Source organism: Eleginops maclovinus, chromosome 23 (assembly GCF_036324505.1).
Source record: "Eleginops maclovinus isolate JMC-PN-2008 ecotype Puerto Natales chromosome 23, JC_Emac_rtc_rv5, whole genome shotgun sequence".
Lineage (NCBI taxonomy): Eukaryota > Metazoa > Chordata > Actinopteri > Perciformes > Eleginopidae > Eleginops > Eleginops maclovinus.
The window spans coordinates 9,923,796-9,947,897 of record NC_086371.1 but is presented as its reverse complement, the minus strand read 5'-3'; the positions used below and the strand labels follow the sequence as shown (position 1 = coordinate 9,947,897).

At 39.1% G+C, this 24,102-nt stretch overlaps 2 protein-coding genes and 1 non-coding gene across 4 annotated transcripts; 1 reads left to right on the top strand and 2 right to left on the bottom strand.

Annotated features, from left to right (window-relative positions):
• Nucleotides 1–62: 62 nt before the first annotated feature.
• On the top strand, nt 63–9,978 carry nox1 (NADPH oxidase 1). The gene is made up of 13 exons (XM_063876412.1): nt 63–275; nt 1,838–1,933; nt 2,011–2,121; nt 2,638–2,722; nt 3,793–3,938; nt 4,266–4,459; nt 5,440–5,566; nt 6,208–6,300; nt 6,399–6,640; nt 7,565–7,727; nt 7,842–7,988; nt 8,090–8,214; nt 9,000–9,978. Exons 1-13 carry the CDS (start codon nt 231–233, stop codon nt 9,124–9,126), a joined length of 1,701 nt encoding a protein of 566 aa, XP_063732482.1. The 5' UTR covers nt 63–230; the 3' UTR covers nt 9,127–9,978.
• cstf2 (cleavage stimulation factor, 3' pre-RNA, subunit 2) lies at nt 9,977–18,302 on the bottom strand. 2 transcript variants are annotated; one of them, XM_063876413.1, is made up of 13 exons: nt 18,166–18,302; nt 17,356–17,434; nt 16,929–17,098; nt 16,704–16,849; nt 15,465–15,584; nt 15,188–15,310; nt 14,331–14,460; nt 12,121–12,220; nt 11,807–12,006; nt 11,272–11,396; nt 10,788–10,868; nt 10,327–10,485; nt 9,977–10,206 (listed from the first exon to the last, which is right to left on the bottom strand). In XM_063876413.1, exons 1-12 carry the CDS (start codon nt 18,263–18,265, stop codon nt 10,360–10,362), a joined length of 1,500 nt encoding a protein of 499 aa, XP_063732483.1. In that variant the 5' UTR covers nt 18,266–18,302; the 3' UTR covers nt 9,977–10,206; nt 10,327–10,359. The 2 variants fall into 2 exon arrangements, with proteins under 2 accessions (XP_063732483.1, XP_063732484.1); XM_063876414.1 differs by having other exon boundaries at nt 16,704–16,840.
• A 2,520-nt stretch (nt 18,303–20,822) lies between these two features.
• Nucleotides 20,823–20,895, bottom strand: trnav-uac (transfer RNA valine (anticodon UAC)). Its single transcript has one exon. It is a non-coding gene; the product is annotated as a tRNA-Val (tRNA).
• Nucleotides 20,896–24,102: the final 3,207 nt, after the last annotated feature.

The following is a 24,102-nucleotide window of genomic DNA, read 5'->3' as shown; positions in this document are numbered from 1 at the left end:
ATGCTGTAACAGGCACTTCCTCATTCCTGCAGGAATGTGGAGGGAAACCTCCCCTCCAAACCTCCTGAACAACGCATTTGCTCATGCCTTTAGTTGTGCTTCCTGTTGTGAGAATTACACCTGCAGAAGAGGGAGGAGTCCGGGTTGATGGGTGAGAGATAAAAGCGCAGACGGGCTGAAGATGCAGAAAAGCTTTCGCTGCTGCTGTGGGTCCACATAAAGCGCTCAACATGGGCAACTGGATTATCAACCATGGGCTCACATCCTTTATACTGGTGAGTTGCTCTTAACACTTCAGTTATCCTTCATTTGGCATTGTGCTGAGTATCAAATCAAACAGTCAGATTCAGTTACGTTTGATTGGATCTGTCACATGTAGGTTAACACAGCAGTGTTGGGGAGTAACAGTAATTAATCTAGCAGTTAATGTTTTCTTGTAGCTTTGTGGCAGTTGAATTTCAATTATATTTGCATAGAGATTTTTTTTGTGAAATGGGGCGAAGCTTGCGAGGTAGTTCAGGCAGTCAACTCGAACACTAATGATAAATTCGCACATAACGCCACTCTTGCAACCAACCAGACAGTCTCCTAAATCTGGCGCTCCATTTAAACTGCGTCGCTAACGCTGCTGCTACTGCTGCCTCCACGCTACTGCTGCCTCCACGCTACTGCTGCCTCCACGCTGCTGCTGCGTTCACGTTGCCGATGGTCGCCTGCCCCACCTGTAGGCTCTGGGGTTAGGTATCTAACCGTCACTTGTTCTATGTAAATATGTGGAGTGATGAGGCCCGAGTCAAGACGCCAAACGTAAACTATATACGGCGTTTAATAAACATGTCAGTGAAACACGTGAGTTGTCTGACTGAACTGAAACTAGAAAGAATACAAATAAACGGGTGACTTTTTTTTATTATTATACCATTGAATCTTCTATTATTGAACAACCTTTGAGCCATTTGTTATGAGACAGGTAAAAAAGATATTGCTCATCCAATATTTTAAAGGACACCCCCACTTTTTAGAGCAGGGGTGTCCAAACATTTTCATTGAGGGCCACATACAGAAACAACTAAGATTTGTTTGAAAAAGTTTTCAACTTTATTATTTGAAAAGTGGCTTTATTAACCCATGAATACAGTGTAATATATATATATATATTTAAGAAGTACAATATGAGACAAGTACACAGTTCAGGTGTGGGGGCCAATTCAAAAAGAATGTTTAAAAAGGTGAAAGTAGAAATATATGTTGTTTTTAGGAGTTTACAAGTAAGAGGTCAGAACACGTATGAGTAAAACAACTTGCAAAAAGTCAGTAACATTTTCTAAAAAGGTGCAAGGGAAATGTTTCTTTTTATTTCATTGACCAGTGAAGTGAGCACTTTGACGATATTTTTTCGCATTATATTATTTTATCTAACATGTTCACTTTGATCTAAATGTTTTTAGAATACGGTTGATAATACTTTTTCTCAGTAGCTTTATTTAACCCAAGCAGATGTCTGCTACTTCTTCTAATGCAAAGTAATTGATGATGGTCAAACCAGTTCTCCAAACAATTGCAAAAGCACTAGTTGCTCTAAGTTAGATAAGATGGCATGAGATAAATATAATACAAATATACAGCTAGTAAAAATATACAAGTTAGTAAGCATACCTAACAGAAGGCTATTGCACACTGAGAAAAAGGAATAAGATGATTACAAATACAGCCCTGAGTTCATACATTATTACCAATATTGAATAGTCAACTGCTGCGTCTGCAATGCAAATATACTTTTTAATGAATTAAACTGAAAGTCTGCTGTTCATTGATGGAATCATGATGCTGTTGGCAGGTGGTCTGGATGGGCATCAACATCTTCCTCTTTGTTTGGTTTTACCTATTCTACGATTTGGGGGATTCGTATTACTACACACGTCATCTTTTAGGGGTGAGTAAAGACAATATGAGTCAGATCAGATGCTCCTTAAGCCACAAAACAGAATCATATTAATATTTGTATTTCAGTCTGCCTTGGCCTGGGCCCGAGCTCCAGCCGCTGTCCTGAACTTTAACTGCATGCTGATCCTGCTGCCCGTGTGCAGGAACCTGTTGTCTCTGCTCCGAGGATCTTTTGTGGTGAGATCATGCTTCAATGACACAGAAGGGCGAGCTACATTAAGCACACTGTCATTATCTTTAATTCCATAATTTCATACAAACTATTTTGACTGCTGACACATGATGATGATTCGCCATTGCTCTTTTTATTTCATTCTTTGCCATTTAAACATATTTTTATCATTTTTCAACAGAATTTTTGTTAAATTCCAGTTTCCTCCAAAACTTAGTCCCCTCCTTTAAATGATAACGTTCGCCAATGGTTTGAAACTAATTTCAATATTTATTATATAAGAGTATGGAAACAAGTTTGTTTATTAGCAGTCAGAAATCTATTATTTAATATGATATTGTGCTATTCAACACATGAAATCAGTCAAACAAAGGGGAGTTTCAGCTGTATAGCATATCTGGCTCAAAATCAAACACCTACACATATTTTCCGTAAGAGGTAGGTTTCTGTTAATAGCTTTGGAAAAATGTTCTTTGTCTTTTGTTTTTAACTCACAATTTTGTTTTCTTATCCTTTTTTAGTGTTGCGGAAGAACAATGAGGAAACAACTGGATAAAAATCTGAGTTTCCACAAGCTGGTGGCGTACATGATAGCTCTGATGACAGGTGAATTTGTGCAAGCATCTGCACATTTCTTTTCTCTGACACATGCTTTGTTTAAACATGACAGTTATTAATGGGTTTGGGTTTGAATAACAATAGAAACAATGCCATAGTGCAAATTTGGGTGATGTGTAACACTTTTCTTAATATTAAAAGAAAGAGAAACAAAGCATAAATCAAACAAATGAATTCAGATGTAGATACTTGTTTTAAATGTTGTTTGCCAAATACTTTGTGTGAGTTTTTATACTTTATTCAACTGCGTTTCAGTATTTATCAGTTAGTTTGCTCATGCTCAAAGTTTTCACTCCTCCCTGATGGTTGAGTGAATCTGAGAAGGGTACACATGGAAAAACAACAAAGACTTTTTACTCAAACAATTTTTTCTTTCTTCAGAAACAATACAGATTGTCTTTTGCCCCGTCTACTTCCTCTTCACCAAACTCAGACAAATACACACACAGGTCAAAATGTTAAAAAGTGTCATGGTTAAATTTTTGCAAAAGTGATGAGGAAACCAATAAAGCTAAAATAAATATTGACTAAAGGTGTATTTAAAAGAGTTTCCCCCCCACATTTGTTTTAAAAGATAAGAAGGTATCATCTGTAAACCTTTCAAATCCAGCATGTTAAAAACTTGTTAAAAGTACCAGGGCTGCTTAAAACTACATCAAAAAGCATTTAGATTGAATTCTTCAGCATTTCGACCCAGACAGAAAGCAGATTTCTGTAATAACAATACAAAAGTTATAATAATACACTTTATTATAAAACAGGGATTGATTGCCAAGTTAACGGAAAACAGAACAAACTTGATCATAATAGTACAAATAATATAAGATGTAACTCATTTATCAATAAGATGAAAAAGGATACAAGACGGAAAATAAAAATCCCACAGAATTATTGAAAGAGAAAAGGATTCAAATCAGGTTCCATGTTTGCAGCGTGAACATAAAAGCATTCATAAAAATGACAGCAGCAGCAGCAGCATTGAAGAGTCTCCATTCCCTTGGTTAACAGTATGGATAGTGAAACCATCATTAAGGTGTCTCCTCTCCTCGCTCTGACAGCCGTTCACATGATCGCCCACCTGCTGAACGTGGAGTGGTACAACAACAGCAGGCGAGGAGGTTACGACAAACTGAGCACCGCTCTGTCCAACCTGGAGGACACAGATAACACCACCTACCTGAACCCCATCCGCAAAACAGATGTTGTGAGTTATCCTAAACTAAAAATAATAAAGTGTATAGCTAAATACACTATTTTAATATTCCATGTATTATTTTAGAATTTAATAATATATCAGGAGGGTTTGTGGATGTTTGGTGGACTTCACATTTGTTTATACATTGTCCAAAATAATTTATTTATAACTATTTATAATGAAATAATATACACGTCGTGAGCCAAAACCTCTCATTTAAGTACTTTAAAAAAAGAATCAAATCCATCTTCTCCACCATCTCCCCTCCTCTTGTTATAAAAACAAAAACTCATATGTCCTTGTCATGATTTTTTTGATCTTCTCTTCATGTCTCAGGATGCTCAGCAGACTCCGACCTACTTCGTCTTCACCACCATCGCCGGCCTGACGGGGGTCATAATCACTCTGGCCCTCATCCTCATCATCACCTCCTCCATGGAGGTCATTAGACGCAGCTACTTCGAAGTTTTCTGGTACACACACCACCTCTTCGTCATCTTCTTCGCTGGTCTCGTGTTTCACGGAGCTGGGTAAGGAGAAACATCTCGACTTTCTTTTCTTTAAATGACCTTATTGTACAATTGAATGAGCATTTATACAGCTCAGCCTGCTTTACGCAGTGATGCACTACTCAAGAAGAAAGATGTTATCAGACCCTCTAGGAGAAAAAGATAACTTGACAATAAAGGCATATATTAATATTTTAAATAAAGGTCCTACATTAATAATGTCAAGGATTTATATTTCATATATAATCCTTTAGATGTGCACGGGTTTACACAACCAGTGCAGGTGTAGCGCATTCCTTTTTGCTCCACAAGAAAAACAAGAATGAAACCAAAATGAAACCAAACAAAAGCAGTAGAGCATGCCAGTTTTGGATGGAATTATACGGAACAACATTAACAAAGGCTATAGTGAATTCCCTGGGAAGATAAAATGAAAACATTGTCAAGACAAGAATGCCTCTAAAATAGAAGTACCAGAGTGTAGGAATACTCTGTTACAAGTAAAAGTGCTGCATTAAAAATGTTACTCAAGTAAATGTACAAGTATTAGTATCAATGCATACTTAAAGTACCAAAAGTAGAAGTACTCATTGTGCAGATTGGCCCATTTCAGAATAATATATATCATTTGTGTTGAAAAGCTGGTAAAGGTGCAGCTAGGTTTATTGACTCTTTATACTGCAGGGTAGATTGTGAATTTACTCCAGGTGTAACTAAAGTCTTATTTAAGTGTTGATTATGTTTCACATTATTATTCCGAATCTGAGAACTAAAGATATTAAATAAATGTAGTGGAGTAAAAGTACACAATTTACCCCCAAATTACAAGTACAATGTAGTACAGTACTTGAGTAAATGTCCTTGGTTACTTTCCACCACTGCATATTATATAAATGAAGACGGCTGTCAAGCAGGGAGTGAACATTTTAATGATAATATTTTGGGTGCAACAACATTTTGTATTATCGCCATTAACTTTCCATTGTGTGTCCCGTCTGCAGGTTCATAGTGAGGAAACAACTGACAACAGATCCACCGCACAACTACACCCTATGTAAAGACCGCAGTGAGGAGTGGGGACGGATTCCTGAGTGTCCCATCCCCAAGTTCGGAGGAGGGCCTGCCCAGGTGCGTCTTTTTAAATCTTAATTGAATAATCAATACTTTACTGTGATGTTCCCTCGCTTATCTTTCTGACAAATGTTTCAAGATAAGATGTACCTTTATTAATCCCCGTGGGGAAATTCAAGCGTTTATGCAGCAACAGTCCTTTCTAATAAATAACAGAAAATAACTGAATTAAATTAAATTAAATTAAACTAAAAAGGTATAAAACATGAGAAATGGGGCGGTGTAGGAGAGGGGGATAGGCATAGGTAAGGAGCTACTACTTAATGCAGATCTTGGGGTATATTGTCTTCAGGGAAATCATATTAAAACATTTTTGATCCCTGATTTTAAAAGTTAATTTCTCCATGTCCAAAATGTGTGCTCCTTGTCCTTGTAACCTGCTTATAACCACCAAGTTAAAGAGATGCACGTTGTTTCTGTTAATAAAGTAAACTATTCCCTTCTGTTACAGTTGCACTTACGAGGCATGATATAAATATCTCACACACTTTCTAAGTAAATGTATTTATATGGTGATGCCTGCACCAGAGTCTGCACCGATCTTTGCAACTTATACCCTCAATCAATAACTACAAATACATTTGCAAATAAAAGCATGATTTGTTATTTCTAAAATTACATTTCTCTTGCTTTTGTAGACCTGGTGGTGGGTGATCGGTCCGATGGTTCTGTACCTGTGTGAACGTCTGCTGCGTTTCATTCGTTACATGCAGACAGTTCAATACAGGAAGGTATGTCCGAGTCATCATTCACCTCGTCATTCTGGGTTGTTTAGGTTTAAAAATGATGCGGTAGTTTCACCTTTTTTCTTCTTTTTTTTAACTTTCAGATCGTGATGCATCCATCCAAGGTGCTGGAGCTGCAGCTGGTCAGGGACGGGTTTAAGATGGAGGTGGGTCAGTATGTCTTCCTCAACTGCCCGGCCATCTCGCAGCTGGAGTGGCACCCGTTCACCATGACCTCCGCCCCCGAGGAGGATTTCTTCAGCGTCCACATCCGCTCAGCCGGGGACTGGACCGACAGACTCATAGACATCATGCAGCATCTACCAGAGGGAGCACAGGGGCCCAAGTGAGTAATCCCCCCTTTAATGTGTTTATAGGATTTTTCAACAACATACAAACGTATAGACACAAGTTTGAAGTTCTTTGGTTTCAATATTGCGTATGCATGTTTAAGAAATACTTTAAAAAACACATTACTAACAACACAAAAAGCAACATTTTAAATTATAAAAAGTTCACATGATAGACAAAAATAAATACATGAGTAACTTCACATACCCACTTAAAGTTGATCAAAGGCTAGTGAAATACTACATGTTAGCTGTTATTCTGGAAAAATCAGCAAAGACCAACACCTAAGCATGAGCAAAAATAAATATCTCCCTATTTTCTAATAAATATGAATAGAGAACCATTCAGATTAAGCTTAAAACATTGTGACTACCTTTTTTTTTAAAAACCCACAATATTAAGGAAGACATTTGATGCCCATGGGTCAGATTGTTCTGGCATTTGGCTTCTTTTTTTGAGTGTTTAAGGGAAAAAACTTCCCAATTAAAAGTTTTTACCAAACACTACCAAGCATGTCCTCTTCAGGGTTGAGATTGATGTTGATTCAGTGCTGTGTTGCAACATACCAAAACCTGAGCCAATTTTCTGTCAAATAACTTTTGGCGTCGCAAATAAATTTGAATGTTGTGGTTGGTGGCAGGGATCCATGGCTGCCAAATGAAAGCCAGCACAAGCCACCTTTGTTCTTGCTATCACCTGCATTTTCTTTTTTTGCAAAGGCAGTTTTGAAAAAACTTGTGTTACTAAAAGTCACTTTACTTTTCTTACTCAACAACTTATAAGCCAATAACATAATGATTCCTATTTAGGCTTAGGTTGCATTTTACATAAAGAGTGTTTCTACACGTTGGTGTTACTATTTTGACTTTAGTAAAGATCTGAGTATTTCTCCCACAACTGATTCATTGTTGTTTCTCAGGATGGGAGTGGACGGCCCCTTCGGCACAGCAAGTGAGGACGTGTTCGACTATGAGGTCAGCATGCTGGTTGGAGCTGGCATCGGCGTCACTCCATTCGCCTCCATCCTCAAATCCATCTGGTATAAATTCAAAACCTCCAACCCTAATTTACACACCAGAAAGGTATGACCCCAAACCTATGAACCTGTAGGGCCTGTTGTCAATTGTGTGTTTTTACATGTCATCAACGGGATCATTGTATACATGCCTGCACCTGCATCTGCTTCCTGCTCACAGATCTACTTTTACTGGCTCTGCCGGGAAACACACGCCTTCGAGTGGTTTGCCGACCTGCTGCAGGTGCTGGAGAGAGAGATGGAGGAGAGAGGAATGGGGGATTTCCTCACCTACAAACTCTACCTGACTGGCTGGGATCAAAGCCATGTGAGTGTGTGAATTAGTCGCAGATTGAAGTCCAGGTAAACAGTGGCCTTAAAGCTCATTTTATTCATCCTTTTTTTTCTCCCCTTCACATTTGAACACAGGCGACTCATGCTTGGGTTCACTTTGACGATGACACAGACGTGGTCACTGGCCTCAAACAGAAAACACATTATGGCCGACCCGTCTGGGACAAGGAGTTCGAACAAGTCTGCAAAGAAAACCCAGCGTAAGAAACTTTTCTCCTCACTTCTACATCACCAGTAAAAGTCATTTATTCACTATACTACCAAAGTAAAATACACAGAAATGATCATTTGTGCCTCAGTTAGTCACACCTACCTTGAATCCTTAAAGAAAACGTAGATGTTCTTGAATGGCTCCACGGTGAATAAAGAATATCTTTAGATCTTGATGTATTGAAGTAAATGGGGTCTGCCTTTAACAGCTAACTTTATCAAAACATCCATACAACGTGTCCAAGACTCATTTATCCAGACCTCCGCACGCTGCTTCACAAACAGGCATTTTTGCTAAAACCTCACTATTTAAAACACTTCAGTCCGTGAGAGATTGGAAACTGATGTTTTGATTTAGTTTGACATGGCTGCCATTGACTACAGTTTACCAAGGTTGGTCTCCTTTTTTGGATACTTGCATGGAGGCTTGCCGGAAAAACCAATTCAGGGTTACACTGGCTGAGACATTAATATACAAATTATAATGCTGATTCTAAATGAATGAACTTGGCAGCTTACTGCTGTTGCTGATAGTAAATGTGGTGTTGGTTACTACTCTATAAACACAGTGGTAAAAAAGACCCTAAGTACTTTCACTTAAATGCTTAAGTGAATATCCCATTTTCTGCTGCTTTATACTTAAACTCCTACACTTCAAAGGTTGTCGTCTTTCATGTATTAGTACAGCAGGGGATTTTACTCATCTGCTTTCCACTGCTTCTTATGCAGTCTTCACTTTAAAACATTAATATCTAACCCTTCATCGTGTTTTCAGTTCTACAGTTGGAACTTTCTTGTGTGGCCCTGCAGTTTTGGGAAAGGTCCTGGAGAAGAAATGTGCCAACTTCTCAGATGTGGATCCCCGGAAGACCAGATTTTACTTCAACAAGGAGAACTTCTGAGCAAAGACAGCAGGTGTTCCTTTCACAGAGGAAGTTATTGACAATGCTGCCTGAAAATCTGCAGCACTTGCTGGGTGTGTTTCGACACTTCAGGTCCGACGGCACGTCGTCCAAAAGGCAGGGCATTTTGGTTTTATAGCACCACTCAGGGACAGACTCTTCCCACGTTTTCAGCCATGAGTAATTGTCTCTTAATTACTATAACCGTCAGTGAAACTCAGATGTTTACTCATCAATACATTGCAAGGAATTATTTGACTATTACAAGACATCAGAAACACCAAGGTTGTGTCTCAGTTTACTTGTCGGGAGCACATGATGTGGAAAACTACTTTACCATAAAGACTAAATAAATCAAGATCAACATTTTAAATGTACAAATAATTACTTGTCTAAATGTCAGATTTGATTTTTTATTCAATTTACATCTACATACAATAAGGAAAAACTGAAAAAGGGGGCATTTTTTCTTGTATAGTTACATGTCATGAGTGATTAAAACATGTTATTTTCTGTGGGTTGATTCAGGTTTTTCTTAATTGAAACCCGACACCCCGACCCAACAATCAAATTCCCTGTAAATATCACACTGAGTTCGTGACACTTGTCCAAAGCTTTACTGCTTGAATAAATACATTTCTTGGAAGGAAATACAATCTTTATAACGCTTCAACTGCACTCATATTTCCTTGTTATAGTGATAAGAAAAATAGGAGGAAGACTTCCTGTCACGTATCTTCTTGGTTAATCATTTTCCAACGTAGTGGAAGATTATTTTTCAGCATTTGCTACCCCACCTACCCATCTTGTATATTTCTCAACTTGTTTTAAATAAATGAATGTAAGAATGTATTTTTTGTTGGTTTTATTGTCAAAAGATTATCCAGACAAACAGTTTCCAGAGCCGATAACCGCTGGCTTTGGGATGAAAATGCATGACACTCCTCTGTCCATCTGTTCAGCATCCTAACCGGAATCTCCACACAGAAAACCGACAATATGATTTTAAAAAAACTATACAATACTCCAAACTAAGATGAGATGTCTTCAGGGTCAGCGGGGTAGAGCAGATTGGGAATCCTAAAATGAAGAATGAAAAAATCCGATAAGTTTGTCTGAAATCACAGATTTGCTCAGTGACAATACAAGCCTGCTTTAAAGTTAGTGAGGAATGAACAAGAAACCCTAATCTTGGCATACCTGAACCCTTTTGTATTTTTCTCCATGAGACTGTTAAGGCCCCCCCCCTGCAGTCTTCTGAATCTGCTCTTTGAGGATCAGGATGCTCTGCCGCTGCTCTGGGGGCAACATGGCGATCTGTTCTGGGGTCAGCTGCAGGACCTGCATGATCAGGGCAGCCTAGAGAGGGACAAATAGTGCCATACAGGAGTTATAATTGAGCTTTTGTGTCCTCCAAATGGACAAAACATGGCTATCACTCCATATTTGGTATGCTTGGGCAACAGGGAGGTCAGAATTCCCAAGAAAGCTTTTATTATGGTAAGCCATTTTTGACGTCACAATTGCTGCTGGTTTAGATTCCCTCCTGGTGATACTTATAACTTGCGATCAGTGAATGAGAATGCAAGATATGTGATAAGCATTTTTCTCAGGCGCTCTTCACCGAGCTGCTGACAGACAATAGATAAAGTCACACCCACCTTCTCCTGGTCCTGTGTGGAGACCTGGCTCTGCCCCGGACTGAAGCCTCCTCCCGACGGAGGACCAGAGATTCCAGGACCCTGCAGGACAGACGTAAAGATATCAGTGGGTAATGATTATCCAACAGCAGCAGATAGAACTGGGTTTTTTTTGCATATCGCTAACCAAATTCACATGACTTTTGAATATTATATTCTGAAGGGCTGCAACTAACAATTAATTGATGTATTACTTGTCTGCCAATTATTGTTTTGAATAATTGTTCTATAGCTTGGTCTATATAATGCTAGAAAATAATGAGACATCTCGTTTCCAAAAGTCATAGGTGTTTTTGCACTATAGGTTAAGAAAACTATAAAAAAGACGGCTGAACACAACCTTTTCTATTTTTGTTTTGCATGAAACAATTATTCAGTTATCAAATAAGGAGAGCTAAACTCATTGGAAAATGTATAGGGTGTATTCTACAGGACGCAGATTTACCGGTCGTGCAGGTGGAGGTGCGTTCGGAGCCATGCTATGAGGAACGGAGCCGGGCATTCCTGCCGCCATGGGAACCCTCTGAGCTGCCACCGGACCTCGAGTGTCCATCGCCCTCGGGTCACGGCCTGCAGAGAAAAACAATAAACCCTAATGTTCACATCTCGCTGGATTTTGAGAGAAATCTTCTTTCCTTTGTATGAAACATTGCAACATGGATGACCTAATTAATCAAAGAGGTATTAAATTCAATATAAGTGTAACACAGTAGCAAGACAAAGGTGTTTTGTCCTATCAAAACATTTTAATCCTGTAAAAAATATCTTGGACAAAAGACTCCTGTTCACTCCGCCAGCTGAGACTAGACTTTTGTCTTTTGTTTTAAACAGTGATATTTCCTGGTTTTCTTTTTCCACTTTTAATAACTGCTTGCATTGTACAGCTTCTTGAAACTCTTGTACTAAAAGGCACTCTGTTACAAACAAAGGGTTAAATATATCAGAAGTTGTCAAAACATAAGCCTCATCAGAGCAGCTACCTCTGGTTTCCATCGGGGGTCCGCGTTGCTCCATCATCGGGGGGCCTCTGGGGTCTCCCATCATGTTTCGTGGTTCACCCATGGGTGGGCCTCTCATGTCCATTGGAGGGCCTCTCATATCTGGAGGGGGTCCTCCTGCCATTGGAGGCATGTGTACAGGTGGGGCTTGGTGGGACGGGGGAGCAGCCATGTAAGGCCGGCTAAAAACAAAACACAGATGAGAGGAATCAAATATCTGACACAAATACACACAGTTGTTATAATAATTGATTTATATTAGATCACCGCCTTTGTGATGTGTGTGAACGTCTTACCCGGGGTCAATGACCTCTCCAGTGACGGACAGCAGAGTCCCTCCTCTGGGGTCGTTGGGACCATCTCCCAGCAGCCCTCTGGGGGGGATACCGCCTGGTCCTAACGGGAGAAAAATCTTACATTCAATCACTTGATATTCACTGACCAGGAAGTGCTTCAAGACACATCATTTCGGGAAAGGTGGAAATTCCAGGTAAGGGAAACCACACAAAAAAGGTGTTGGCTCAGGTTAGATATCCAAGGAAAAAAGCTGACCGGTGTGTAAAGGAGGGACAGTGAGTGAGCACATCGAACTGAGAGATGTCACAACACACAGGGAGAGATAAAGGAGAGAGATCAGGAACACAAAAAACACAACAATTCAATCAAGAGGGATAACACAATGTCTCTGAAAACACATTCAAAATGTATTTTCCCACACAGATACAGAAGACCTGACTTATATATCCCTACTTGTGTCTTGTAACTCTGGTGTTTGTTGGCCAAGGGAGCATCACGACAGGAGGCATGCAGAGAGACGAGTTGCGGGTGTGTCAGTATCTAGTTATGTAAAATAGCATGAATGCCTACACAATACAACGAGGCTATCCAGAGTAAACAATAGGGCACAATGTTTGTGTAAAGGTGACTAAGACACGCGTCTAATCCCCAGTAAGGTGAGCTGGAAAACAATGAGATTGCAGTTACATTTCGGCTCCTCCCGGCTGATGAACAGCCCATTTATCATGTTAGAAGGCCGTAATGTTTATTTAAGCTGGCAAATACTCACTGAAAAATCGAACTGGTTTAGTTGATTTCAGATTGAAAAGAGGAGATGAAAAAAACAGCAGCTACAACAAACAGAAGCGGTAAAGGACATGTGAAGTGCTGCTGTCAGTGGAACTGTAGTGTGGCAAGAAATTAAACAGAGCTTTTGACTGACAAAAGAAATGGCACTACAAGAGAGGAGCAAAGAAATTTGAGTTTCCAAGATACCTTGAAGGTAGCGTGCTTCTTGAGAGCAAATTCCTTAGTTTCATGTCAATGTGAACAGAGTTAGTTTTCTCTGAGTCAACAGAGACAAGCAGCTCCTTAACTTCTATTAGTGAAAAAGACTCAACTAATGACCGCCATTACCATCGAGAAAGCTTTCACAACAGACGGATATGTCAAATCCTTATAGTGACTCCATCAGTCTGGATCTATGAGAGCTCATATCTTAAACCCAGTTCCAAATGAACCCATTAACTAAACATTCAAACCACCACACATCTGTCAGATCAGTGTTTCAACTTAAAGGCCATGGGCATAATTAAATACATTCTAAAAATAACCATTTGGCTCTGCTTCAACACTGACGTAATCATGCATTCAAAACATTTGCATTCCAACAAATGTTTTAACCTTGGCAAAACTGTATCTGTTCACATGCACCGTCATGACAGGGAACAATCTGCACTAGTTATGATAATGCTCATAATCTATACACAGAAAGGCTTCACAACTACTTTAAAAAGCGAAATAAGGGGGTTCATATTTGATTCAAAGTGGACATGCAGTCTAACGCTGAATCCCAGCAGTGGGGTGTATCCGGCCTCTCAATGACAGTCCTCTGACCTGACTGAACTGAGGGAGCACAGTGATACCTTGAGGCCGCTCGATAGCAGCTTGCCCAGACGATCCTGTGGGAGAATGCTGAAGGTTTCCTGAGCCAGCATTAAAGTGAAAGAACAGGAAACACAAGACTCAAGAGAGCAAAGCAAACTTCAGGAGCATTTAGACGCGTGAATATGGCAATATGGTATGCAAACACGGATACAGAGAGAGCTGAGGATGGAACTTAATGAATTAGTAATTATATGTTGCATGCAGGCTCAACAGAAGAGACCGAGACAAGTCATACCAAACATTTGGGGGGAAAGATATAAGTGATTATGCGCTACAGAGGAGAAGTTTAAGCTGATTATAATATGATAAATAAAGAGACTCGACTACGAGTAAGGCTCTGAGGACACCTAGTGATCCCAATGAGCCATGACATGTGCAAAGATTTAACATAAATAAATGTTTTTCAAAAAATATTACATGTGATGACTTGATTAGCTTGGAAGTAAAGCTTAAATCATTGTATTACAATGATATAAATAACCAGTGCGATGAAGGGGGAGCTTGCTTGCACTGCTGCATGAAAGGCCAATGATACTTCTCATCATTTCAGTTTGATGATTACCTGGAGGTCCGACTGGTCCCGGTCCTTGAACTGGTCCTGGTCCCGGCCCTGGTACAGGCATGGGTCCAGGAACTACACCCATGTTGGGGGGCTGCATCATCTGAGGAGCTCCGTTGACATGCATTCCAGGCTGATCATGTGACAAAATAAGAAACAAAGTCATTTAACCTAAATCTTCAATTAAGTGTATGCATCATGACACAGGGCAAACGGTATGATCCAATTCTGACTTGCGTATCTAAGCCGGACATTTCGAGACTATTTAAGCCTTTATTATCTCATTTTAAATTGTAACTGACGTAGCAAATGTGAAAAATAAAGATTACAAGGACACTTAAAACCTACAACAATCGCAGCAGTGGTTTTTCTAGGAAAATATAGTACGAGGGCAATACTGTGGCGCTGAATTTGTATACAAGTTCTATCAATTCTTGTGAACGTGACGTCCGTATAAAATATGGCGCCGCGGACGTTCTAAAAACGCGACGTCGGATCTCCGTAAAAACAAAGCCGTCTATGTCTTAAGATAACAACATTGGAATCCACAAATCAAAAAGAAGATTAAAAAATGTTTAACGGATAATGCTTCGCTAGATCTGGTTATTGCCGATGGTGTTAAAGGGACAGGAGACAACAAATTAAATGCTATTATTAAAAAATTAATTTGACAATATTATTTGAAAATAAATCATTTTAAAAAAGGAGAATATTCTAATTCTAGCATAGGCCACGCCAATTATTTAATAGGTTGCCCGCATCAGAGCCTCTTCCTTTTGCCGGGAAGAGTTCCGGAGTATTATAAGAACAGAAGTGTGATCTGAGCCAAAGTTTAGAAAGTGTAAGACTGTCGTACTCACCACAGGCTGCTGCTGAGGCACTGGCATGTTGGGTGGAACAGAAGGCGGGTTGACCGGCGGCGCTCCTCCACCTTGCCCACCGGGAATGAGCGGCTGGGCTGGTGTTTGACGGTGGAGCATTTTCTGTATGTGGAGAACATGGAAAAGCATCTGAGCATTGAGAGCAACTTGCAGAAATATACACTGGTTCAAAATCGCAGACTAGAACCCTGCTTCAAACACTGTGATTAGGCAGGACTTGGCTAATCTCTTCATTCTACATGTGGTCTCCTCTCACCAAGGCTATCTCAGGGTCAACAATCCTCATCACCACTTGGGCCTGGAGGAGAGCATATGCCAGCTGAGGGTTCTGCAGCAGCATGTTCCTCGCCTCCTGAGGACTGTTCTGCACACACAGCTGGAGGGAGAAATCACAAAACAGAACCTTGAAATGTGATCTGCAGACTGCAAAAAAACACATCCTGCAGACATCAAAAGATCTAAAAAAAAAAGGGAATAGTTATTTTCTTCCTCACAAGTTAGACAACCCCCTGTAGTTCTTACTAACCACTTAGGATTCAGATACATGTCAACCGAGGTGGCTGCATCAGCAAAAAAACATTAAACAAAAGACGTGCAACGATATCTGCGCCATCAAGATGGGAGCCTGAACACCCACACCTTGCTCAGCATATGAAGCAACTGACACAAGCTTTGGTGCAACAAAAAACATTTCCAGTTGAAGGGGGAAATGTCTGCAGTGTGATGATGTTTTAGCCTAATGAAGCAGACTGCCAGATGTGCAAATATAAGGCTTCTCAATCGAGCTGAGAGACGGCCTTACAGCACAGCCTCTGTTAATGAGAGGGAAGGAAGAGCCTCTGCATACAGTTTTCATCCTGAGAGGATTCCTACTGAGAGAAACCTTCGTTACCATCTTTTGGGGGACTAAAGACACAAATGTAGCATTACATTCTCAGTTTAGGAACATGACTTTCAAATAACAAATACTTTCAATATATTATAGTCCTTACTATATGTTTTCTAGTTCATTAAAATGTTCTCCGATATATTTCAAAACCATTGCAACATTCATTTGTACAAACTCATTTTCAAACTCGAATCTGACATTGGCACCTCTATCCTGGCTACAGTAACAGCAGAAGTCAAGCCAGCAATTTGTTAAGATACTTCTATATTTTGTGGCCTATATTGGGCTGAGAATTATTCTACTACTTTTATACCAACATCAGAGCATGCAAAGATCTGAATATTAATTCCTTAGAAAAATACATACAAAATTGAATCAAGACATCAATTCCAAAGATAAATCTTTAATACACAAACCTCACATTTACACCGTTTTTACAAAAAAACTGTGAGTGGATTGCCATGCTGCTCGGACTGATAACGTTTGTTTCTGGTGTTCGCGCCATTAATCAGTCTTTAAGGAAAGGTACGGATAGCTAATCATCCCTGAAACATACTAGACTAGGTACAAGTAGCTGGAAAAAACAAGGGAATAAACGTAGCATACCTTCATCTGTTTCATAAGTTCAAACATCTGTTCGGGGGGGAGACTGGCCACAGCTCTGCTGATGGACTCCGGGGCCTCCTGTGGCTGGATGGTATCTCCGTAAGGAGACTCAATAATGGGGGCTCCGGTTCCCAAACCTGCAATAACTTCGCGTGAACGTCTTTCAATTAAGTCTTAATCAACATACTCGTTTTGAAATATTCTCGAAACTAAATGCAATCTTACTTTTCAGCTCTTCCTTGTTTTTCTCACTAGCTGCGTTGTCAACACGGAGAGCCCGACCACTGAACTCCCTCCCGTTCAGGTTACGCATGGCACTAAGGGCCGTCTCCTGGTCTTGATATTCACAGAAGCCATATCCCTTTGGCTTTCCGGTCTCCCTGTCATATACCAACCTGAGAGCAAGAAAACACATCATCATCATCATATCTCCTCTCAACTTATTTTTCATGTTAAAAGGGGATTTGTTTGGGGAGTTTTTCCTTTTTTGAAGCCAGGGTCAACAAGGACAAAGGGCATCATGTGTGATATAGGTCTATACAAATAAATGGAGTTGTTTGATAGCTCACATAGTTACAGTTGACCATTAAAAGAAGCAAATGCCGTGAAAACACAGGTTTGATCTCTCTATGTGTTGAAACCTCTCACTCACCTGAAGCTGACAACAAGTCCCACTTCAGAAAAGATGTCTTTCAGTTGTTCCTCTGTAGCTTCATAAGGAATGTTCCCCACTGAAATTATAAATGAAAAAGAAACATGACGTTAAAACAAATCCCCTTTTTAGCAGTGGTGCCAAGTAAATCTAGTACTAATTTTGAGAGACATGAGCATCTCCCTTTTCTACTACTTTGTACTTCTACACTACTACAATTTAAAGGTAAATATTGTACTTTTAATCGGCTGCATTTATTAAATACCTTAAATCACTTCGCAGATCGGGATTAATGATATAAAACATAATCAACACGTAAAGAAGACTTTGGTTACTGGATTTATTTTTAAGCTACCAGCAGTAAATATAGTAATACACATTAGTTCCACCTTTACCAGCTATGATAAACATATTAATGTATCAATAACCAAAACATAAAATATATCATTCCGAAATGGGCCTACATGCATAATGAGTACTTTCGGTACTTTATATGTTGATGCTAATACTGCTTTACCTTTACTTGAGTAACATGTTTAATAAAGGACTTCTACTCATACCAGAGAATCCATACTCTCTAGTAATTCTACTTACACTAAAGTACATTATTGGACTACTTCTTCCACCTCTTCTTTTTAGTTTTGAAGATGTGTCTTGTTCTTTATGTAGCTGAAGTTAAGACTGTTCCCTCGTTGCCCTGCTAACAGCAACATTAGCCGGCCATGTTTAGCTAGCTCTCATTCATTAGCCGCCGGAACACAGCCTTAAAAACAAACGGAATATACCTGAAAGTAACCACTGCAGACTTACCAAATACTGATCGTAACGAACGGTCCACTGCTGGGTCTCTATTAGCAGCGATAGCAGCGGCAGCAGCAGCAGCCGCAGCAGCAGCAGCTAGGTTCGCCATTTTGGGGACACAAATTCATGTGACACCGGAAAATAACATGGGAAAAGAAAAAGGTGTACCTTTAAAAACAATAGTGCGACCTTTTTGTAACATTACGATGGCAACGTGGCAACGTTTTTTTTATTTATTAAATAAATTGTGACTAAAAATAGCTATTTAAAAGCGGGGTTAGATGAAGAGAAGACAGATACAAGTAATTAGCAGATATTTTTTGGTGTAACAGATGGCGCTGTTGTCCGTGGTTACATTAGCTTCTTGATTGCATCGCCACCACCACTCAGAATATGAAATGCTAACAATTCCTCGGTTAAAAGTGAAACGAAGGACTAACATTTCCCCCCGAGGACCCACTTGTCGACGACAGAAGATGTGGTGAGTAAAGTTAATTAATGTGGGAAGGACAAGATAGTTAACGTATCAAAGTGATGGTAATGTAAACAGTTGAATCCTGCAACTTTAGCATGATAAAATAAACACGTGTGGCTCTGCAGCGAGTGCAGAGGTAAACATGTATATTAAAAAAAAGTTAATTTATGTACTGGTTATCCACACACTGTCCTGAGGAAATTGATCTACTAAGCCTATGTAAACCTGTTATAAAGTATAAGATGTGATGGCTGGTGACCTGCATAATCACACAGCTGTTTTCATTCGTTATAATAAATGACCTACTATATTCATACATTGAAAATATGGTTTATATAATGTAATTGCAAAAATATAATTTAAAAAAGCTATTTAATCTTGACTTTGTGTTCTGCATGACATAAATACTGGTTAAATCCCAAAGTATACACTTTAAGACCAGTGGTGTAAAGTACTCATGTGCATAAGTGCAGTTTTGAATTACTTGTTCTTTACTTGAGTATTTCAATGTTTTGCTACTTTGTACTTCTACTTTTACATATACTATGTATCATTGTGAAGTCAGTCAGTCTGCATAATGAGTTCTTTTGGAACTATAAGTATATTTTGATGCTAATACTTTTGCATAGTACTACTTGAGTTGCATTTAGAATCCATGACTTTTACTTCTAACAGAGTATTCCTACACTCTGGTAGTTCTGCTTTTAATTAACTACAAGATCTGAGTACTTCTTCCACATCAGTTTATGACACATTTCCCTAATTTAAAGTAATCTGCTTAATATACAGTATTGCCCTATAAAATAATCAGAAAATAACATGAGCATTTTTTAGTGGCCAGCAGCTTTACTTCCTGCTCAAAGCAATAACCTAAGAAAACCCATGTAACCTCTTAATTATATAACATAAGAGGTGTCTTTTAAATATGAAAGAAAATGGGACCATTACGGCAGGAGACAAATTAATTGAGAGATTTATGTATTCATTTTTAAATGATATTATAATTTATTGTATATTATTACCAATAGTTTCAGGAATATTGAATCATAATTTAAGTCCAATATTCCAGAGGCACACCCTGCCACCATACATTTCTAATAAAACACTCTGGACATTGAGTCTTTGGTGTCAAAATTGCTCTTCGGTCTTTACATCCCAAAACGCATTAACTAATTTCTAGGGATGTGCCAGTATGTCGACAAATGGTTTAATATCAGCATTTTCCAATGTATTTCATAAGGATTTTGTCTCTTTTTTTGTCTTTCATCCCTTCTGCAAACTGCATTCTTTATTGGTAAATGTATAGCCTAAACAGCAGACATCAGTATGGATTTGCTATGATGTTGGGCTTTGGGCTGCATCTCTGGTCTTGAACATAGTTGTCTCTTCTGCAAAGTGTTAAGTTATTGGCTTTTGCTGATTTATTTTTTATGAAAGTTGGTGTGTACTGAAGGCCTTGGGTAATGAAACAATGTTCAGGTACTTTGGTAGTATGAAAAAAGATATATATATACAAAATAAGGTTTGTATGCTATGACTATGGCTGAAGTCCATATACATTACCTAAATATTTGATACAGACAGTGATATTAAATGATGTATTTCGGGTGTAACAGCATGTTGGAGGACTGCAGGACTGGATAATTTATTGGTTGATATTTAAGTGCAACTTAAAAAATATAACATAATTAAAATGCTATGGATCCCATTAATCCAGTTCTTAATGTAAACTGTGGAAAAATCAGTGGCATGGAGAGAGCAAACAGCAGCCGAAGTTGGCAGATTTACCTTTAACACGCAATCCTAATGTACACTGTTGCCCATAAAATTGGAATAATTTCGTTTTCAGGCACATTCCTCTTTTTATTACTGTTTACACACACAATCATTTAAGAGGTTGAGTAGTAATGACTTTCAAACTAAAAGAAAGAGATACGCTATGTAATAAAATAAAATAGCAGAAACCAGAAATAATTTGCTCAGTGTGTTTTTGAAAAAGGCATAGTGTGTTGAAGCTTTTTGAAGGTAGTTTTGTATCCGTCACATTCTACAGATGTACCGGGGGAAGTGAGTATTAGGTTCAGTTTATAATGTTGTCCAATTAATTGTGCATCGTCATTTAATTAAATTTCAATGGATTTAGAACCGTGATCATTAAGTCGCAGAAAGCATTTCGGGACAGAAAAAGTCATGGTTCCACTGGGGCTCGAACCCAGGACCTTCTGCGTGTAAAGCAGACGTGATAACCGCTACACTATGGAACCAATTCACCTCATACACCTACAGATAAATTTATATATTTGTGTATAGATACATATATATATATATATATATATATATATATATAGTCCGCGGACATGTATTACACTTTGCAACGACAAGCTCTAGCTCTTTCCTTCGGAGATGCAGTTTAGCGAAAGAAATCCGTCAGCTAACGTCACCACATAGCGCCTGGTGTTTCGGAAGTGGAGCCCTCTTGGGACGTTTTGCTTCTGTGGCCGATCACACGATAGCTAACATACAGCGACTGAGATTTAGCAAGTCCATTTTATTTGTCCGTGTCGTCAGCCTGCTGCCTGCCTGCATTGGAGCTGAAAAATCAAAAGGCAAAAGGATTTGCGTTGTAGTTTAAAAAGCTGACTTGGCTTATCCACTCAGCAGAGGACCGACCAAGTACGTGTTATTACAAACTAGGGGGTGTAACGTCGATTTCCATGAAATCGGACATGTGTGATGCGTCGTACCAGCCAGGTTTGGTTATGTTTGCAAATGTCTGATCAAAAACACAGAGCTGTCATGACGCTATCTGGCACAGCCCACACAATGTACCTTAAGGGTAACACACATTGTTGTTTAAGACACTAACATTTGAAAAATACAGGCCCATAGCCTATACTAACTGCAATGCAATACAAAGGATATTTCTGTAGTGTTTAAGTTTATTTCCAAAGTTGAGCAACTAATCAACATGAAATAGTTTTCTACACATTTAATGCACCAGCCAACTCGACCCCTTTATTTAGTGCAAGGTCATTAGCCAAGTAGATTAGGTGCTATCAGCTGGAAACAATAAATAAAGTGGTTGATTGTTTCAAGATCTGCATCCCCATCTTCTCATACAGATTTTAGTTTTTTAAACTGTTATCATCTCTGCATATGCTTTTTCTCAGAGTTACAATGTTAAGTTGATCAGTTACATCTGCGTGTTGCTGCCCTGGTTTCTGCAAACAATCTATCTGCTTAGAGTTTAAAACTGGAATTTCTCAGCCTCACAGTGACACTTCTCCTGCTACCACAGCTGCTCTGGTGTTCAGGCTGTTAATGCGGGTCTGAAATTAGTGAAAGCCTATTCTGTCCAAACCGAATAGTTTCTTCTAGTTCCCCTCCTAAATGTGCATTCTTTCTGCATTGTCCTTCCATTTTTAGCCACTCCATCTTCCCCATAGGTTTTTGGAAGAGAGGGCAGTAAGGTTGCGTTGGTAAAATGTGGGGGTGACAGCTGCACCTGTTTATCATGAGGGGCACAATAGCACACCTTGAGAAACAGCCAGAGCTTTTATTCTCACTGATCCTGGCTCCAACACAGCGGGTCAGAATTAATAGACAACGCAGATTCATATTTGAGCAGGATCGAAATTCAATGACGAGATAGATCAACTTCACAAGCTCTGAATTTGAATGAGATTCGATATGTGCAGTTGATACTAGAATGAAAAAAATATTATTGTCCAAGTCATAATTGGAATTGAAATGAACATTTAGAATTTTAAATGAAACTTGAAATATCCATGTAAGTTTGCATCTAACTTTTATATTCCTGGCTTGAATACACTTCATAATTTGTAAAATATGCTCATCACAATGTGACATCTTCAAATAGCTTATTAAAAAATATATAAAAGTAGAAGGTACATTAGAGAAGCTGTCATTGCAGGTTGATATTAATGACCTAAATTATAATTTGTTTAAAACGTTGTTGCTGTTAAGTTTTCTGTCAATGAACTTATAGATCATTTAACTTGTAGACATTTCGAAATGTCTTCATTTATTTCATCATGTTTTACTAGTGTTCACATAACCTAGGCTTGTTTATAGAAACATAGCGAATTCAGTTGAAGCAGTCTCAAAATAGGTATTTATAACTCTGTTTTGGTCAGTTTTATTTAAATCAATGTCCACGTGGTGTGACAAACATGACAAACTAGATGTGATATTGGAGTCATTTTATATGTTTGGCTGCACATTTCTTGCCCGCCACCAGCTTCACTTAATTCTTACCATTGTGTATTGAAACTAAATATAAAATGTTTGATAGTGAATGCTGTTGCCTGCCCTGCCCTTCTTAAGAAATAAGTCCAATGGTCATGTAGGTGTCCTGCAGAGTTTTCTAGGTGTCCTGTAGAGTCTTCCTGTAGAGTAAGATTAGATTCAGTGTTTCTTAACATCCTTCCTTATATAAGTTTGTAACGCTGGTTTTGTTCCTATTGTTTGCTTGGTCTGCTCCTTGCTAAGATTGTTGGCACGTCACCTCCCTCGGCTGCCAATCAACTTATCAGGATGTTAAAGGTTCTTAGAGGAGTTTTTGGCCTCTGGTGCCATGGATCTGTTTTTGATTAATGTGTCCCTATTTCATCAAGCGTGTCAAGTGCATCTGCAAGAGGAAATATATGTGTGCAGGTGATGTAGTCCAGGTCGCTGCCAATGGTTTCATTTTATTCCACTGATTTACAGATGGCTCTAATGCCCCAGAGAAACACAGTAAACCAAACTGTTAGCAAGTTACATGTTATTGAAGTTAACTCTCATTGTAAACATAATTAATTTAGCACCTTTATTTAACTTTTCTTGCGCATACTCATGCCTTTGTATTCTTCTTACTAGGAATTACCCCAGGTTGGAGGCTGCCTGGATTTGGTGAACTGAAGATGTGAAAACAGAAGGCATACACAATTCAATGTCTGTCATCTGGACAGCAAATTTTGATTTTTGCGTATAATAAAACCACAGGGTCACAAAAGTCTAGTGTGATTGAATGTATCATGGCTGCTTGTAATAATTTGAGTTCCAACCAGAATGTGAAAGATTTCCCTCCTGATCTCCTACACTTTGTGACAAGATAAGGTGTGCCCACTGTGAGAGGTAGCCCGCCCTGTTCTGTGCAGACCAGTGCAAACTCTACAGTCTTCAATATATGTCAGTGGGACTAATTAAGAGTAACAATGAGATTTTCAACTGCACAGTGGGTTCCTAGTTTTAAAAGGGTACACCATTTCCTGTTACGAGCCTGTGACCATTTTGATGTCGGTCTTCTTGCACACACTTGTGATTCCAGTAACACTGTAGACCCTGCAGTGAAGGTGGCCTGCAGAGACTATCTCAGTCCACACAGAGAGTGCATGCAATATCTATCAGTGGCATCTACAGCCTCCACCTCGTGAGCGTCCACCTTACTATTACTGGTCCATACTGTC

Coding starts and splice junctions, on each gene's coding strand:
- nox1 (XM_063876412.1), top strand. CDS start 231: ATGGGCAACTGGATTATCAACCATGGGCTCACATCCTTTATACTG. Junction 3,939..4,265: donor CCATCCGCAAAACAGATGTT/GTGAGTTATCCT, acceptor TTCATGTCTCAG/GATGCTCAGCAGACTCCGAC. Junction 7,989..8,089: donor CTGGCTGGGATCAAAGCCAT/GTGAGTGTGTGA, acceptor ATTTGAACACAG/GCGACTCATGCTTGGGTTCA.
- cstf2 (XM_063876413.1), bottom strand. CDS start 18,265: ATGGCGAACCTAGCTGCTGCTGCTGCGGCTGCTGCTGCTGCCGCTGCT. Junction 16,850..16,928: donor AAACAAGGAAGAGCTGAAAA/GTAAGATTGCAT, acceptor GTTCACGCGAAG/TTATTGCAGGTTTGGGAACC. Junction 14,461..15,187: donor TGCCTCAGCAGCAGCCTGTG/GTGAGTACGACA, acceptor TCACATGATCAG/CCTGGAATGCATGTCAACGG.